The 16,442-nt window shown below is 68.3% G+C and overlaps 4 protein-coding genes across 4 annotated transcripts; all 4 read right to left on the bottom strand.

Moving 5' to 3' along the window:
• Positions 1-1,277: 1,277 nt before the first annotated feature.
• MNEG_6827 (quinolinate synthase) lies at positions 1,278-4,854 on the bottom strand (the record flags this gene model as incomplete). Its single annotated transcript, XM_014044702.1, has 8 exons — positions 1,278-1,802; positions 2,084-2,452; positions 2,816-2,956; positions 3,226-3,309; positions 3,560-3,748; positions 3,971-4,093; positions 4,322-4,639; positions 4,837-4,854. 8 exons carry the CDS (start codon positions 4,852-4,854, stop codon positions 1,278-1,280), a joined length of 1,767 nt encoding a protein of 588 aa, XP_013900156.1.
• A 1,737-nt stretch (positions 4,855-6,591) lies between these two features.
• Positions 6,592-9,130, bottom strand: MNEG_6826 (Cyclin-B2-1; the record flags this gene model as incomplete). Its single annotated transcript, XM_014044701.1, has 8 exons — positions 6,592-7,005; positions 7,234-7,311; positions 7,549-7,605; positions 7,735-7,821; positions 8,086-8,154; positions 8,428-8,730; positions 8,911-8,965; positions 9,039-9,130. The coding sequence occupies 8 exons, from the start codon at positions 9,128-9,130 to the stop codon at positions 6,592-6,594; spliced, it is 1,155 nt and encodes a 384-aa protein (XP_013900155.1).
• A 581-nt stretch (positions 9,131-9,711) lies between these two features.
• Positions 9,712-11,625, bottom strand: MNEG_6825 (Peroxisome assembly protein 12; the record flags this gene model as incomplete). Its single annotated transcript, XM_014044700.1, has 5 exons — positions 9,712-9,865; positions 10,028-10,170; positions 10,359-10,511; positions 10,766-11,362; positions 11,512-11,625. 5 exons carry the CDS (start codon positions 11,623-11,625, stop codon positions 9,712-9,714), a joined length of 1,161 nt encoding a protein of 386 aa, XP_013900154.1.
• Positions 11,626-13,526: 1,901 nt separating this feature from the next.
• MNEG_6824 (hypothetical protein) lies at positions 13,527-16,180 on the bottom strand (the record flags this gene model as incomplete). The annotated part of the gene is made up of 4 exons (XM_014044699.1): positions 13,527-13,865; positions 14,065-14,252; positions 14,482-14,881; positions 15,161-16,180. 4 exons carry the CDS (start codon positions 16,178-16,180, stop codon positions 13,527-13,529), a joined length of 1,947 nt encoding a protein of 648 aa, XP_013900153.1.
• Between the last annotated feature and the right edge of the window lie 262 nt (positions 16,181-16,442).

The following is a 16,442-nucleotide window of genomic DNA, read 5'->3' as shown; positions in this document are numbered from 1 at the left end:
CCGCGCGCCCAGGCCAGGCGCCGCCCTTGTTTCCGCCGGCAGGCCCGCAACCGTCGCCCCCACATCAAAGCGAGCTACCGTGGCGGTGCTGGCGGAAGTGGAGGAGGCAGCCCAGGAGACGCTGCACTACGCGGCCGCAGCTGCTGAGGTAGCACCCGCGGTGGGCGCCGCCGCGGAATGCAAGCTTGCAGGGCCGCAGGCGGCCGGGAGTGATGAGGGGGAGCAGCTGGCGGGGGAGGAGGGATATTCAGAAGAGGTTGCAGCGGCAGACGATGCAGCGGATGCGGCCGCGCGCGTCGCGGCAAACCCTGGGGATGCGCGCGGGGGGGACCAGCGGGGCCCAGGCGGCGGCAGCAAGGGGCGCGAGGCGGTGCCGCTGGACAGCGGCGCGCTGGGCGCCATGGCCCTCAAGGCCGCGGCGGCCGCCGCGGCGACGGCGCGCGGCGTCGAGGTGGCGTGAGCCGAGGGGGCATGAGCTGCGCGTGTGCGGGGACAGCGCCCCGGGCTGTGCTTTGATCCTGTCCAGTCTAGTGGCCCGCGTCGCGCGTTGTGATGTTGCGCCCCCATATTTGTTGGCTTGGTGCCAAAGAGCTGGCAATCAAAACCTGATGCGACCGCCTTCCCTGCGGCGCAACCCCTGTCGTACGTGCACACACCTTGCCTTTCGGGTCTGGGCCCCACTGGCCTGCTTGACACTGTGCATTCAATGTTTGAATGTTTGATTGGGTTAGGAGAGAGAAATTGAATCATGTGCATTACACATAAAGCAGGCGAGTACCAACGCCACAACAACGCATGGCTGCAGCATCCAATACACGCATACACACACACAGCCGAGGCCGGGCCGGGCGGCTCTGTAATCAATACCGCGACGGCGCGCCGTCCCTGCCGCTCATTGCAGCATATGCACCCAGGGTCAAACGCTTGACGGTCGATACCGGCACCGCTCGAAAAACGGCAGAGCATCGCTGCCCCTAGCGGCCGCGCGGCGGCTCTGGCCGCGCGCAGCCGCCCCTTGAGAGCGGCAACTTGTGTACGTGTCAGATGAGTAGACAGGGGATCAGGCTCAACGCTGAGGAAGGAAAACGCCGGGCACTGCACGCGACGCTCGCTGTATCATGCTCATCCAAACGACCCCCGCATGCGCCGCCTCAAACAACACCTCGTCCACCCCACGCCGTTCGTCGCCCCAGCCGCCGGCCCCTCGCGCCACACCGCCCCCGCCTCACGGCGCGGCGCTCCTGCGCCTTGGCCCCGCAGAGCCGACCGGCCAGCGCTCACGCCGACGCGTGGCGCCCCCTGATGTCATCCACCAAGACGTCCCCCAAAACCTTCTTCTGGCTGAAGTGGCGCATGTGCAGGATGGGCACGCACCCCGCCGCGGCGACGGTCTTGCCGCCGACGCGCTCCGCGTACGCGCGCGGCTTGAACGCCGCAAGCGCCGCCTCGCCCCCGGGGGCCCCGACGCGCCCGCAGACGCCGAGCAGCGCGTCGAGCGTGTTCATGCGCATGTAGGGGCACGCCGCGCAGCCGCCCTCCAGCGAGCAGCCCTCGCCGCCGGCGGGGCCGGGGACGATGGAGAGGCCGCCGGGCAGCGAGAGGGGGGCCGCGCCAGGCGCGACGGCCTGGCGGGGCGTGGAGATCGACTGAGGGGCGACGGGGAAGACGACCTCGACCTCGACGTCGTCGCGGCCCGCGGCGGCGAGCATGGCCTGCACCTTGCGCACGATGGAGGTGATCATGCCGGCCTCGGTGCCCAGGACAAACTGGAGGCGGTCGCCGTAGGGCGCGGCCAGGGCGCCCTGGGTGGGGTGTGAGGGGTGCGTGTGTGTGTGGGGGGGTGCGGGTCAGGGCGAGTGAAGCAGCGATGGCCATACGAGGTCCGGTGAGCCTGCCGGCGTGAGCCACGTCTTGCCGCTGCCCAGGCAAACAAAGCCCCGCGCCGTGCCCACGGCCGCGCTTCCAAGCGCCGCGCGCGCCGGTCGCCAAAGCCCGGCGGTTGCCACAGCTAGCTTCGACCACCGATTGGCCGTGCAGGACCCCCAGCCCCGGCCGCCCGCTCCGTCGGGTCCGCCCCGCCCACCTCGAGCTTCCCGGCTATGAAGTCCAGGATGTTGCTCGTCGACCCGACGCAGCCCATGCCGCGCGCCTTGGCCTCCATGGCCAGCGTGAACATCTCCCCGGGCACCTCAAAGTGCGCCGTCAGGTAGGCGTCCCCGTACCTCGCCCGCACCAGCTCGCACGTCTCGCCCCCGAATATGTGGTGCACGATGCAGGTGCCGGCGTCGAAGTAGCGCAGCCGCGGCAGCAGCGCGCGGATGGTGGCGCGGTCGTGGGCGGGGTGGAGGGCCTTGATGTCGGCGTCGTCGGCGGAGGCCAGCATGGTGAAGAGCTGGGCGAGGTTGCGGCCCATGTAGGTGTCGGGGCCGTACCACACAGTCAGCTCGGGCACCTGCGGTCGGTTCGGACGTCAAGGGGTTGCAGGAAGGTGTTCAGATTGGGTGGTGGCAGATTGTGGGGGTTTGCCACATCGCGCATTTGCAATTGCCGCGGTTTGGCGGGCTGCGGTTCAACGGGTTGCCTGTACGTTCTTATCAGGTCTCATTGTTGTGAAAGGCAGGGGAGGTGTGGTACAGCAGGGCGGCAGCGGCGGCGGAGGTGCAAGAGAGGAGCCGTTGGAGCTGCGGGTGACGCGTCCTGCGTTCTCACGAAATCTTTGGGGACGGTGCTGCACCCGCACGCTCGACACGCACGCGTCCCCTCGCAGGAGCCGTGTCAATAGCAGGGTGTGACCGCGTCCATCATGAGGGCGCACCTGGGCGAAGGCCTGCAGGATGGTCTGCACCACGTTTGAGCTGGTGCAGGTGATGGTGGGCACGAGGGCGTCCGCCGTGGCCTTGGTCAGCAGGCTGGTGTTGATGTACACGACGTGGAGGCTGTTGGGCGTCGCGGCGGCCTGGGGACGGTGGGGGCAGAGGGGCGGGGACGGGTGAGGGTGTGCCGCGGCTTAGGGCCAGACGCAGTGCCGTCTGCTGTCTGGCCCCACTCAACCACGAATTCGGCCACTGTCACTGCGACCGGCCCCCGCAGAACATCCACATGACGAACAAAAGCTAGACGCAAATGACGTCACGCTGCGCCCGGCTAAAAAGGGGCCTGTGCCGCTGCTCGGCCCCTTTAAAGGTTGTTGGCGTACCAACGGCCAGGACGCCAGTGGCCGCCCACCTCTGACAAGAACCTGTCGTAGGCCGCAGACTCGGCCGCCTCTGCCAGGGAGCAGCCGATGGGGGATGATGACATGCGGTACACCTGGAGGGAGGGGGGACACGGGGAGGGTTGGGGGCGCCATGCAGTACGCGCCGCTGCGTTGGTGCTGGCACCCTTGTTGCCAGCGGCACCCTTGGCCGCAGCCGGGAGTGTCACGGCTGAGGCAGCCCGCAACCGGCCGTGCAGTCACCACCGGCCGCACAGCCTGGCTGGCAGCGGCGCGGGCGGATGGCGGCCTTCGCTTCATCGTCTGCCCCCAACTGCCTCGCCCCGCCGACTTGCCCCGCCGCACCTGGACGTCGGTGTGGCCGGCCTCATCCAGTATGGCGCGCACGTTCTCGCTCATAAAGTCCACGCCCAGCACCCCCACCGCCCTGCAGCCGGCTTCCGCCATCTTCACGGCCGCGTCGGCCATGACCAGGGAGTCGCTGATGTGGATGTGCGGCCACTGCTCCGCGGCGGCGCTGAGGACCCCCTGGACCTGGAGTTTCCAGACGCGAGGACGCGGCGTCAACACATGGCCCCTGGTTGTTGACTTGTGCTCGATTTGCAATGTGGCAACCGCACAGCCGCGTACCGCAGAGCGTATTCGACACCCAGCCGCGGCGGCCGTGCGCGGCACGGCGCTGCTGTGCATGTCCTCTTGTACATTCCGTATGGGCAGCACGCCAGTCTGGGAGGATCTGCAGTGCGCTCGCCCCACCTGCGGGTCCATGTAGAAGTGCGCCACCACGCCGATCTGCTTCTCGCGCAGGGTGGCCGCCAGCCGGTCCACCGTGGCCACGTCCGGGCGCAGGTACTGCGCTTGAGCCTCAGCAAACGCGCCCTGGAGCGGTAGCACCGGGCGACACGGGAACGCGGAGCGGGGTTTCGACTTACTTGCCGCATGAAGCAAGCCCCCAGAGCCGCTTCCATCCGACGCTCCCTTCAACATCAACGCATACATGCGCTGCTACACACCAGGCACGCAGGCAGTCAAAAAGCAAGGACAGGAAAGGAAGCCACCACGCGCGTGTCCCGCCGGATGTCCCACAGCCCTCGAGCAACCGCGCACCTGGGGCTCCAGGCTGTCCTTTGAGATCAGCAGCGAAGGGAACCGCGGCACCTCCGCGGTCAGCATGCGCGCGCGCCGCTTCATGGCCTCCAGCATGTTGGCAAACCCGTTGACCCGCGACGCCGCGACCGCGCCCGCCGCCCCGCCGAGCCCGAGCGCGCGGAGCCACGAGGCGTCCGCGTCCAGGACCTCGGCCGGCGTGAGGCCGGACAGCGCCGCCACGAGGACGGCCGCGAGGCCGGATGTGATGTCGGAGTCGGAGGCTGCGGCGAAGCGCACGGTGCCGTTCGCCGCGTCGATTGACGCGTGCACCCAGGCCTGCGGGGGGCGCGGCCGCGGGGCGGGGCTTCTGAGTATCCTGTCAGTGTTGGCGCTCACTGCTGTCAAACGGCAACTCAAACGGTGGTTTTTGTGCCCACAACCTACACAACCACCACCCCCCACGTCTTGCGACGAGGTGGGAAAGCAACCCACTATGGGCCACGGGCGGCCGCTGCGGAGCGCCTTCTGCGCACCTGGGCTGAGCAGCCCATGACTCGATTCTCAACAGTTTTGAATTCTTCGGGGAAGGGCGGCAGCTGCTTGGCGTATTCCAGCAGCAGCCTCAGCCGCGCCTTGGCGTCGCCGGCCGACTGGAAAGCGGCGACTATCGGCGCGGCCGCCGGGGGCGCGCCATGGGGCAGCAGCGGCGTTGCCGCAACGGTGGGGGCCTCATGCACCTGGCGCATGCATGCAGGGGATCGCAGCTGGTTTGAACCAGGTGATGGGAGGCAGCATGGACTGCAGCGGCAGCGCAGCGCGTGCGGCAGTGACGCAGCGCGGACATGGCAGTGCCAGTGCATGCACAGCTGCGTGGGGTAATTGAAATATATATACCTGGTTGGTCGCGGTTGCGAGGCATAGGGCCCGCCGGGCGCGCGGCAGAGCCTGGATGGCAGCCACAGCACGCCGGGGCTGGACGGCCGCAACAGAGGCACTCCTTGAAAGGCACAGCGCCATAATGAGTGCTGCTTTATCTGCTAAAATTGCTATAAGGCGCTACTATGAAGGCTCGGAACGCGGGTTGGCTAGCCTGCGATCGCTCTAGAGTCTAATGAATTATTTCAGGCACCGACGGCAAACTGCAGGGCGGGATACTTGAGGTTAAACACCCAAGAGGCGGACGCGGTCATCGTGAGCACGCAGGCTGCGGTGGTATTGCTCAGGGAGCGAAGAAAGGGGTGTGAGAAACGACTGAAGTAACGATTGAACTAATGTCATATGGGATGGCGCAACAACACGGCGCAGCTCAAGCGCGTGCACGTGCATGTGGCCGGCACCTGCCTCACCAGCTGCCCACGGCGGCGCATGATTGACAAGGAGCCTGGTAGCTAGCGTCTGCACGCATGAGTGCGAAGCGGGCGCCTGATGGTAGGCTCACCATATGTCATGTCTACTGTAAGCGGCCCAAAGCTGTGTCGCCTGACACCCCGCTGACGACAGGACGCTGATTGCAGGACAAAGCACAAGGCAGACCGATGACGACTCTCTGTGGCACAAGATGGGGGGGGGAGACGTCGGTTCTGCGGCACGCTGGAAAAGTGGGTGTATTACAAAGGGCAGACACCGCATCTGGTCCTCAAAGGCAGAGCAACTGACAAAGGGGAGCGTAATGGTGGGCATCGCCGTGGCCACCGAGTAACAGAAGCCGTTCAGGTACCATCGGATGCAACGAACCCGGTGCGGGCCCATGGCAAAACCCGTGGCGAAGAAAAGGGACAGGGAGAGGGGGCACTTGGCAGGCTGAGCAGCCCACCGCAGCAATGCACACTGCGGACAGGTGGGACGGCTGAAAGCGGGAGAAGGGACGGAGGGCCAGAGCTACTGGAAGAGAAGGGTAGCGAGTGAACTCGGCCGCTTGGGCCGGGGGACGGGCGCTGTTGCAGCGCACCCTTGGGCGGCCACGGATCTCGGAGCAGGCATCAGGATACATGTACATCGGCGGCTAAAGGTCATGCGTCGCTTGGCGCTCTCGGTCGCCTGCTGTCGGCGCTGGTGCGTGCTGGAGGGGGCTCGGCCAGTACACAGCCAGACACTGCCAGTCGCGCAGAGCGGACACCTGCTGCAAACTACCCCCCACAGGACTAAACCCCCGGCACCCCAGGAAAATCTCTGGCAAAAGAGCATCATGGCTGAGCCAAGCACCCCTCGTCAAGGGGGCGGATCCTCAAGAAAAGAAAGGGACCCAAATGTTGAACAGAGCCCATGCAAAAGCAAGCGAGACGCGGCATCTACGACGCCGCCTCCTCGGCCTCCCCCACCACGGGCAGCTCGAGCTTGGCCACCTCTGCAAACTTGGTGCTGCTGTACTTCTTGAACACCGCGCGCAGGCTGCCGTCCGGCGCCTTGGCCGCCAGCGCGACCAGTGCGCGCGCGAGCGGCGCCACCTCCCGCAGCTCGTACCGCGCGTGGCGGCGCAGCGGCCGCGGGTACGCGTCGGGCGCGCCGACGGCGAGCAGCGCGGCGTGCAGAGCGGCGGCGGAGATGAGGGACAGCGGCTGCTTGAGCATGGAGTAGTCGACCAGGGCGAGCTCGACCAGGTACTCCGCATACTGCCCCGCGCGGGGGTCGTCGCAGGCCGCGGCCTTCTTGAATCGCGCCAGGAAGGAGAAGGTGGTCGGCACCGTGAGGTCGTACGACAGCACCTGGCGCAGTCGTTTGTGAACGTGAACGACGGCGAGGGGCGCGGGTTGGCAGGTGAGTGGGAGCAAGGCAGGGCAGCGGCCAGCCGCTGTGCAGGCGGATTCGGGGGCTGGAGTTTCCCTGGGGCGGCCACCACCCCGGCCCCAGCAGTATCACTGCCACCCCAAGCAAGCACGCAGCAACTTCGGCGAGCGGAGACATCAGCGTCGAGCCCCCGGCCACGTGCCCACCTGCAGCATCTTCTTCTCGCAGCCCAGGATGTCCTCGCGGCTGTAGGCCTTGTCGCTGATGTACACAAAGTCGCGCACCTGGGGGGCAAGAGCGGGGTACAGTGCGTCCAGGGTTGAAAAGCGGGATGGCGACGCGTAGGGCAGGGCAAGGGTTTAGGGTAGGGGCAACGCGTAGGGGCAGGGCGGGTCGCGCAACAGCAGCTGTGGCGTCCATGAGGACCATGCCGGCATTGAGAAGGGCGTCGCGCAGGCCTGCAGGATGCAATCGAGCCCAGATGCGGGCGCTGCACGGCCGGGGAGCCGGCTGCGGCGCACCTCGGGCGCCCAGATCTCCTCGTACTTGGACGCTATCAGCATGGCTGTCACGCCGATCTGCGCCGTGGAGGGGTATCAAGGCCTCGACTTCAAAACTTACATGCGCCAACGCGCGATCCAGAGCAACCCCAGGACGGCTGCAGGGCCGAGCGTGCAGGATGGCGTGCGCGCGCGCGCGCCCCTCACCAGCTGCAGGCGCTTGCGCGTGACGTTGCGCTTTGACAGGTAGCGGTCGATCAGGTTGCAGGTCAGGTACAGCGTCTCGGGCATCAGCTGGGGGGGCAGGGTTGGCGTGTTTTTTTGTGTGTGGGGGGGGAAGGAGGGACGAGACAGCTGCAGCATGACGACGGGGCGGAGCGGGGCCGGGGCCGGCAGGGCAGGGCTGTCACTGCGCTGCAGAGCCGGCTGCCGGCATGTGTGCCGTTTTCGCGCCCGATCATGCACCCACGCCCCCCGCCGTGGCACACGGAACGGCCCCCGAGATCCATTCGGTCGTCAGGCATATGTGATTGTAGGCTGCCGTGCGGGCGGGCTCACCTTGAACTTGAGGTGCACCTCGATGAGCCAGTCGATCAGGATGGAGCGCATCTTCTCGTTGATCTCAGCCTGCTCGGGGCCAGGCGAGCACAGAGGGGTGGGGCGGGGCTGAAAAGAGGGCCAGCGTCGCGGCTGGGCGGCGGGGGCGCTTGGCCGCGCGGACGGCCGCGCGTGACCAAGCTGCCTGCAAAGCAAGCTCGAGGTTGCGCATGGGAACGGCAGAACCGGGTTCGGTCCCTCGCCTTGCCAGTCGCGCCCTCCCTCCCCGCAACCTGAGGGCGCCGCATGTGGCCCCAAGCATGGGCCCCATCCAGCACTGCGGTGGCCCCGTCCCACTCCCACCTGGCTGGTCATGTAGTCGCTTGGGACGGCGAAGCGCGGCTCCACCCTGCGGTAGAAGCAGTAGATGTCGTGCGCGTAGCCGGCCTCGGCCAGGGGGTTGGCCTTGTCCTTGCTGTCAATGTCGGGCAGCGGCGACAGCGCCACCGCGGCCGCCTGGCGCTTGTTGGTGGCGGCGTACTCGGAGCGGCTCTGCAGCAGCGAGCTCAGGCTGGAGCCGCCCTTGTGGGCCGCCTTGGATCGCAGCGCGGCGGCGGCGGTGGCGGTCGGGTCGCGCGGCTTGAGCGCGGTCGGCTTGATGGTGCCCTGCACAGTGTGCGAACAAGCAGGACTGTGAGCACGTCGGAGACCTCAGATCGTTGTATGAGTATGTTTAAACCGCGCCTGTCCCTTCAAGAGCTGCAGACAGGGCGTGCAGGCTCCGCCCGAGTCGCCGGGCCATTGCCCTCGCCTTGCCCACTGCTGCGACCGCTGCCTTCTCCGCACCTTCGCCTGGGAGCGAGTGGTGACGCCACCCACGTTGCCGATATCTCCCAGGGCCCTGCAGTACGGAATTGGGGCGATAAGGCTGCAGCGTTCGGGGCCAGGCCGACGGTGCCTCGTAGCTCCCTCACCTGCGCGCTTTGGCCTCCACTGGCTTGACGTCCTTGGATCCCAAGTTATTGGGGCCATTCTCCTCGGCCCTGGAGGCCCCACGGGTCGCCATGGCAGCAAAGATGGGTCGCACTCAAACTTGATCGAGCAGGTGGCAACAACAACTACTTGCACCGATGCAACTATCAACTTTGACATTGGCCACGAGTGGCCCGAGCGGGATAGCTCAGTTGGTGCGCGCAAGGGCAGCGGGAGAAGCTGCTGCCTTCGCATCGTTTGACTCATTTCAAAGGCGGGCTGCAGTTGTGTCGGGCGGCGATATCATGATGTGCCGGAGGTGCTGCGTAGTTGAAAGCGTCTGATACTCTTCCCAATCACACATGCTGCAAGCCTATCTCATCATTGCCCAGTGTAGTGAAGAAGCAAGGCCTCATCAGCACAGTGTGGCGTCACCTCAGGCATGACTTGGTGCATGCTGTGCTAGCCTGCCCGATGGTCATCAAGGAGGCGGGCCCTCGTACGATGCGCCCGATCCGCTGTTGCAAGTTCATACGAAAGGCACTGCGCCAGTGTGGCTGCCTGCCAGATCGTTTGTTACATGACATGCGTCGCTCCTGGAGACGCCACAAAGGGCGGCGGCCTCGAACGCCGATGCGGCTCCACGGCTCGGCAATCTTGCGAGACAGCCGCGCCTCACAGCGCCTCAAACAGGCGCCGCACGTGGTCGAGCGTTGCGGGCTGGCGTGTGACGGGGCAGCAGCGCCGCTGCGCCACCCAGCCAAAGACGCAGGGGTAGCAGAAGACGTAGCCCGACACCGCCAGCGCGGCGGGGTTGACGCGAGCCCGCCTGCTCGTTGGGCCACGGCCGCGGCACCGTTGGGGAAGGGGGAGCTGAGGGGGCCAGCATTAAGCAAGGCGCGCAGCAGCAGGCGGCGAAAGCAGGCATAAGGGCGAGCCGGACCGCGCGCCCATTCATGCTGCTCCCGCAGCGCGCCTGCCCCGCGCGCACCTGCACAGGGGGCATGTGGCGGGGTCCTCGGGCAGGCCGACGCCGTCCGGGTGCGGCGCGGGCGGCGGGGGCGCGGGCGGGGGCGGGATCGCCTTGCCGGCCGCCAGTCGGTCCTCTGCAGATGCGTACCACCACTCAAGGATCTGCGGGGCAGATACATAGAGATTGCTTTGCCGCTGAGTCATGGCTTGCGCAGCGCGAGTGCTGAGAGGAGATAGCCTTTGCCAGCTCTATTCTGCGCCGGTCAGCAGCAGCATGCCGCAAGCTCTCGCGTGCGCCACGGCAGCCCCCCTGGGCCGCAAGCAGGGGCGCGTGCCTTGAAGCCGAACACTGCCAGGATGAGCGCGCTGCTTGTGTGGTCGGCCACCGCAAAGCGCGCCCTCAGCCAGGCGCGCCCCACGCCGCGCGCGACGCGGCTGCCGCGCTGCTCCACTGCCGCCAGCCGCGCCCCGCGCGCGCGCTGCTTCTCATTTTCCAGGCGTGCCTGCGGCCGGCGATATAGGCAGACGAAGCGGCCGGGTGAGCAACGGCAACCAAGGGGAGCCTCACACCAGGGGCGACGTCATCCCAAGCATACACAAGTCTGTTCGGCGCCCAGTCGCCGAATTCAAACTCGCCCCCATGATGATGTCAGCATCATGACTGATTGCGGCTGCTACAACTCTTTGGCCTGTGGAAGCCTCCTCGCATCAGTACGACCCTGCCCCTCCCCGACAAATACCACCGGGCCGCACCCACCATGTCGGGCGCGGACATGCGCACGAGCCGCTGCCCCAGCAGCCGCATCATTGGGGAGTTGTAGTCGGAAGCATCTAGCAGATAGGCCAGCTGGTAGCTGAACTTGGAGGCCTCGATCGCCGCATGCAGGAACGGGTAGGCGCGCACATACAGCGCCAGGGCCGCGTCCCACGCGGCCGCCAAGGGCCCGGGCGCGGCGCCGCCGCGCACCGGGGGCAGCCGCGGCGACGCGCGGCGCAGCGCGAGGCCCAAGACGCCGGCGCGCGCCGCGTGGCGGGTGTACAGCCGCTCGGCCTTCGACTGGAGGTAAGGCAGCAGCACGCTGCACAGCAGCGCCAGGCTCGCGCCGCCCCGCCCGAGCGGCGCCCCGCCGCCGCAACCCGCCGCCGCGCCGGCCGGCTGCTGCTGCGGCGCCGCCGCGGCCGCCGCCCCTGGGCGCGGCCGCCACCGCTCGCGCTTGAGGCCGTAGAGGCTCTCCGCAAACGTGCCCTCGAGGGCGCGCAGGCTGTGGCGGTCGAGCAGCAGCACGACCAGGGCAACAACCTCATCCTCTCGCTCCAGCAGCCGCTGCACCCAGGCGCGGCGCTGGCCAAACACCTGGGCGGTGCCACGTGCGCGGCGTGGCGTTCTGGGGCGGGGGCGGGGCCTGGCGGGTGCGTCGCCGACGGGGCGGCGTCGGCAGAAAGCTGCTGGCGGCCGTACGCCAGGCGCCACGCAGCCGCGGGCATGCACAGGCGGGTGCCCACCGACAGGGAGTAGATGACGGCGGCCCTGAGGCTGGGCACGAGCTTGTCTGCGGCATACACCTCAAAGAATGTGGGCTTGCTGCCTGCATCGCCGCCGAGGCTGACAAAGCTCATCCTGCTCAGCCTCAGGCGCGAGCCAGCGCCGCTGCCGTTGTGCCAACGGAACCAGCTGCCTATCTACACGCCGTCCCCCATAGCTCCGTGACCATTAACTCAAGACTAAAATCGGATATACTGTAAGTCTGCCTCTCGACACGCTCGCTGGAAAACTGGACACAGCCTGGCACCAAAGAAAATCGCCCGTGGAAGCGATTCGCGCCCATTAATCACGCAGACGAGCTCCCATATGTAGCTACACCTCGCTGTAAGCTGGCCGGGCGCACTATGGTAGCGTGTCAGCGTCACCCGACGCGTCACTGAAGATCGCGCGCCGCCAATGCGAATGCTGAGCGCTACCGGTACCATCGGTACTGGGAACGGGCGTGTAGACATTATATTGCAATGTAACATTAATATGGTGGGGTCAACGGATGATTTGACACCCATCGTGCACTGAGTGCCGGGCAAGTAACGTTTGTATCCCTGAGCGCACCCCCCCCCCCTACGAGCCATGACCCTTTCAAGGGGCTGCTTTCCACCATCCCAATCCCCATACTGCGCTGCTGCCATGCCATGCAGCAGGCGCGTTCCCATGGGCACGCCGACTTGGAGCAGGACGTCAGCTCTGCACGACAAGTCACGTAGCATGCCTACTCAATTGGTTCCACACGCAACCCCGGGCTGGGCCCCCCGGGTCTTGTCCACCCAGCCGCCTGCCAGACTGCGCTGAGATTTGATGCAGAACTCGACAGCATAACACATGCGCCAGCGGAGGGATCCCTGGACAAATGCGCTTGGGGTCAGCGGCTCAAAAGGGGGCGGCCGAGCCGAAGCCATCCGGGGTGGTCGAGGGCGAGGGGGTGCGTCACAGGTCAGCTTGACACGTGAGTCTGGCGCGACAATGCAGAGGAGGGGGCGGAGCGCAGGCGCGCACCAAGGCCTCAACGAACGCGGGCCGGCAGCGCAGGCCCTTGATAGGGCGGCGCGGCGGCTGCACACGCCCGCCGCGCGCACCGGCTGACTAACCGAGGGGACCAAGCGCCTGCGCCCACCACACAGGGCACAAGCCGCGTAAAAAGCAACCTGACGAGCGGCGGCCGAGCGCACACCAGGCGCCGAAGGCGCCACCGCCGCCGGAGCCAACGACGACGCATACGTGCGAGGGGCCGGCGGGAAAACTTCCCGCGCACGAGCATGTTCAGAATGAAGGACAGGATCGGGGGGTGGGGTGTCAAGCGCGGCCGCACAGGCGCGCCGGCAACGCCCGCCGCCTGCGCGCAGCGAACAGCGGCGCCGCCGCGCGCCTCGGCGCGGACGCCCCGCGGGCGGCGCGGGGCGCGGCCTCACGAACGCTGGACCAGTAGCAGGACGCACACGGGACAGGGCTGCGACAAACATGGGCGAGGAGCTGCGCGCAGGCGGCTGCGGCCGGGGCAGGCCACAGTCACAAGCGGGTGGCTCGAGTCGCAACACAGAATGAAACAGCGGGGCGGGATGCGCGCGGCGGCGGCCTTGTGTGCGGCCGCGCCGCGCGTTGTGGGGGCCGCGGGCCGCCAGCGGGGCCGGCCGGGTGCGCCCGGCAAAGAAGAGGTTGCTCCAAATTCGAATGCCCAAAATTGGTTGGATGGTGCGAGGCAGCCAAAAAGAAGAGCCCGTGCTGAATGGGTCGCAGCTCTGCAGGGCTTGCTCGGAGAAAGGTTCGGTGCGGGGACGGTGACGGTGACGGAAACGCTGCTGGCGCTCTGCTCTTACTGCGCTGCTGCTGCTTAGCAAAAGTTGTGCGCGCCTGCGCTGACAGGCGCGGGGTGCGGCCGAACGAACCGGTTGGCAGCTGGCGCGAGAGGCCCCCTCGCGCCACAGCCCAGTGGGCCGACCCCGCGGTGTCCCCACCTCTCGCAAGCTCTCGCTCAGATCCCCTATGCCAGCAGCCCCGCGCCGCCGAAGCCCGCGCCCCCGAGCGCCGCGGCGGCCGCGAGCCCGTACGCCGCGGCCAGACCCAGCAGCGCGCCGCCGCCGCCGCCGCCGCCGGCCCCGCGCGCCCGCCCCGAGGCTAGCGCCTGCGGCAGCTCGCAGCTGATGCTGTAGGAAATCACCCCCTCAAGCGCCAGGATCTGCTGCAGCATCTCCGCCAGCCGCGCGTCGCGGCCCTTGAGGACAAACGTCATGACGTACTCCCCGCACGCGACGCCGTCGGCGGCGGCGGCGGGGGCGCTGCCGGGTGCGGCGGCGCCGCGGCCGGGCAGGGCGGAGACGGACTGCGAGGCGCGGGCCGCGGGGGTTGCGCGTGTATTGACACCCATAATGACGCGACGCGCCGGCGGGTCCCTTGCCTTCCCGCCTTCATTTCGTGCACAAAGCTTGCCGCAACATGCATTCCGGTCGCAGCGAGCCCTTGCCCCTGCCCACGCCCAAGCTGCAGACCCAGACCCCGCCAGCGCAGTTTGTGAAACCCACCTTGATGTTGTGGCCGCTGTCCGTGATTACGTTGCAAACCGCTGCGAGCAGGCCCATCTTGTCCGCGCACGATATAGACAGCGTCGTGACGCTCGTGCTGTCGGGGGGCGCCGCGGCGGCAGCAGCAGCGGCAGCGGCGGCTGCAGCGGCAGGCGCGGCCGCGGCCGCGGCGGGCGCGGGGCTCGCGCCTGTGTGGGGGCGGGGTGGCAGAGGCGCGGGCGGGTGCGGCATGAAGGTGAGGTGCGAGGGCCCGCTGCTCCGCTTGCTTCCGCGGCTGCTTGGCGGCCAAAAACAACGCACTCGTTCTGAATACCGCTGAACCTGATTGCAACGACCCGCCTGCCATGACGGCCGCTCTAGAGCATCTCACACAAGGGGGGGCGAGGCAGGGGTATTGGCCCCAGCCCCTTCGCTCACCCGCCACGCCGTTGCCGTTGCTGTTGGCGCCGCCACCCTCCTCCTCCGCGCCGCACGGCTCGTCCTCATCATCGCAGCCGCTGTCGCTCCCGCTCCCGCTCCCGCCGCTACCGCCCCCACCGCTGCCCGGCCCGCAGCGCCGCTGCCGGCGCGCGTGGTCTTTCAAGAACTGCTTGATCTTCAGCTTGGCGGTGCGGGTGCGCACGAACCCGACCCACTGCTCGTGGCGGCGAACCATGGAAGGCGTTACCGCGGAGGACGGCTCGCGGCGCACCTCCACGACCTCCCCGTTGGACAGGACGTAGGAGGGCGCGACGAGGCGGCCGTTAACGAGCGCGGCGCGCATCTCGTTGCCAATTTGGGTGTGGACAGAGTAGGCAAAGTCGACCACAGTAGAGCCCTGGGGGGAGGAGGGTGTGTGTGTGTGTGAGTGTGTGTGTGTGTGTGTGTGGGTGTTGGTGTGTGTGCGTGTGTGAGCGCGCTCGCGAGGATGGAAGGGCAGACAGGGCAGGGCTGGTCTAGGCACTTGCTAGGGGCTCTGCAGTCCAACGAAAGGTGCGTCGGGCCGTCTGCCCTGCTCGCGTCCGCGCGTACACAGGTGCTTGTGTCCAGCTGGCTGCAGCCGCCACCCCGGCTGAGAGCACCTCCGCAACAATCTCAATGACCACGCGGCGCGCACCTTGGGCAGCCGCCGCAGCTCCCCGGTGTGCGTGTACACAAACACGCTCTGCCCCAGGACCTCCGCGGTCACGCCGTCCACAAACTCCCGCGCCGACAGGCTGCCCACAAACTCCTCCTGCCACTTCCGCATCTGCGTCAGCCAGTTGCCGTCCGACGACGCCTCCTGCTTCCTCAGCGCCGACGGAAGGAAGCTGCTCGACGCCTTCGCGGCCGCCGCCGCGGCGCGCCGCGCCGCCGCGCCGCCCTGGCCGTCTGGCCCGCTGCCTCCGCCGCTCGCGGCGCGCACGACCGCGCTGGGTCCTGCGCCCGCGCCCGCACGGGGCGGGCCCGGCGGCGCCGGCGCGCCGTTGCCGTTGCTGCTGCTGCTGCTTGCCGCGGGGCTCCAGCGGCCGCCGCCGCCGCCGCCGCGGGCGTCCTCGTGGTCCTCGTCCCGGCTGCTGAACGGGCTGCCCCCAAAGTGAGGCCCCCGCACGCCCGTGATCGCCGCCAGGCTGCTGCCGCCCGCGACCACTGTCTCCAGCATGTAAGTCGCCAGGTTCATCCAGAACGCCCGCGCGCCGCCGCCGCCGCCGCTGCTGCTGCTGCCGTCCACTGCTGCGCCGGGCGGCGCCGCGCCCAGCCGCTGCTGCTCCTGCCCCGCTACGCCCGGCCCTGGCGGCTCCCGCCGCTCCGCCGCGCTGCCCGCGGGCTCCTGCTGCATGACGTCCGCGACCGCCGCCGCCATGCCACCGAGCCCCGCCCAGCCCGCCAGCCGCCCCGGCGGCCGCTTGACGCCCCAGTTGCGCGCTGCCACCCCCAGGTCCGCGAGGCGGTCCATGTCAGCAGTCCGGATCTGGACCTCCATCGGCAGCAGCGGGCAGTTTTTCGAAAGGATGGACAGCGGCACGACGCGCGTGTGGAGGCTCTGGTAGCCGTTGGTCTTGGGGGACCCGATGAAGTCCTCCAGGCCGCCGGGGATCGGCGACCAGATCGAGTGCACGAGGCCCAGCACGTAGTAGCACAGCTGGTGGCTCTCCATCTGGAAGGACAACGGCCGCGGCCGCGCCACGCCGCGCCGAGGCCCCGCTGCCGCGCCGTTGCCGCTGCCGTTCGCGCTCGCGCCGTTGCCCCCGGCGTCGTCGCCGCCGCCGCCGCGCTCGTTGATGGCAACCTGTAGGTATACGCCCTGATCCGGCAGGTCCTTCAGGTGCGTCAGCAGCCCCACCTCCGGCTTCGGCACAACCCGCGCAGACCGCGGCAGCCGCGGCCCGCGCGCCCCCGCCGCCGCGCCGCCGCGCGCC

The sequence above is a fragment of the Monoraphidium neglectum genome (genome assembly GCF_000611645.1).
Source record: "Monoraphidium neglectum strain SAG 48.87 unplaced genomic scaffold scaffold01149, whole genome shotgun sequence".
Taxonomy (NCBI): domain Eukaryota; kingdom Viridiplantae; phylum Chlorophyta; class Chlorophyceae; order Sphaeropleales; family Selenastraceae; genus Monoraphidium; species Monoraphidium neglectum.
Note: the sequence above shows the minus strand (reverse complement) of the source record. Positions and strands in the feature narration are given on the sequence as shown.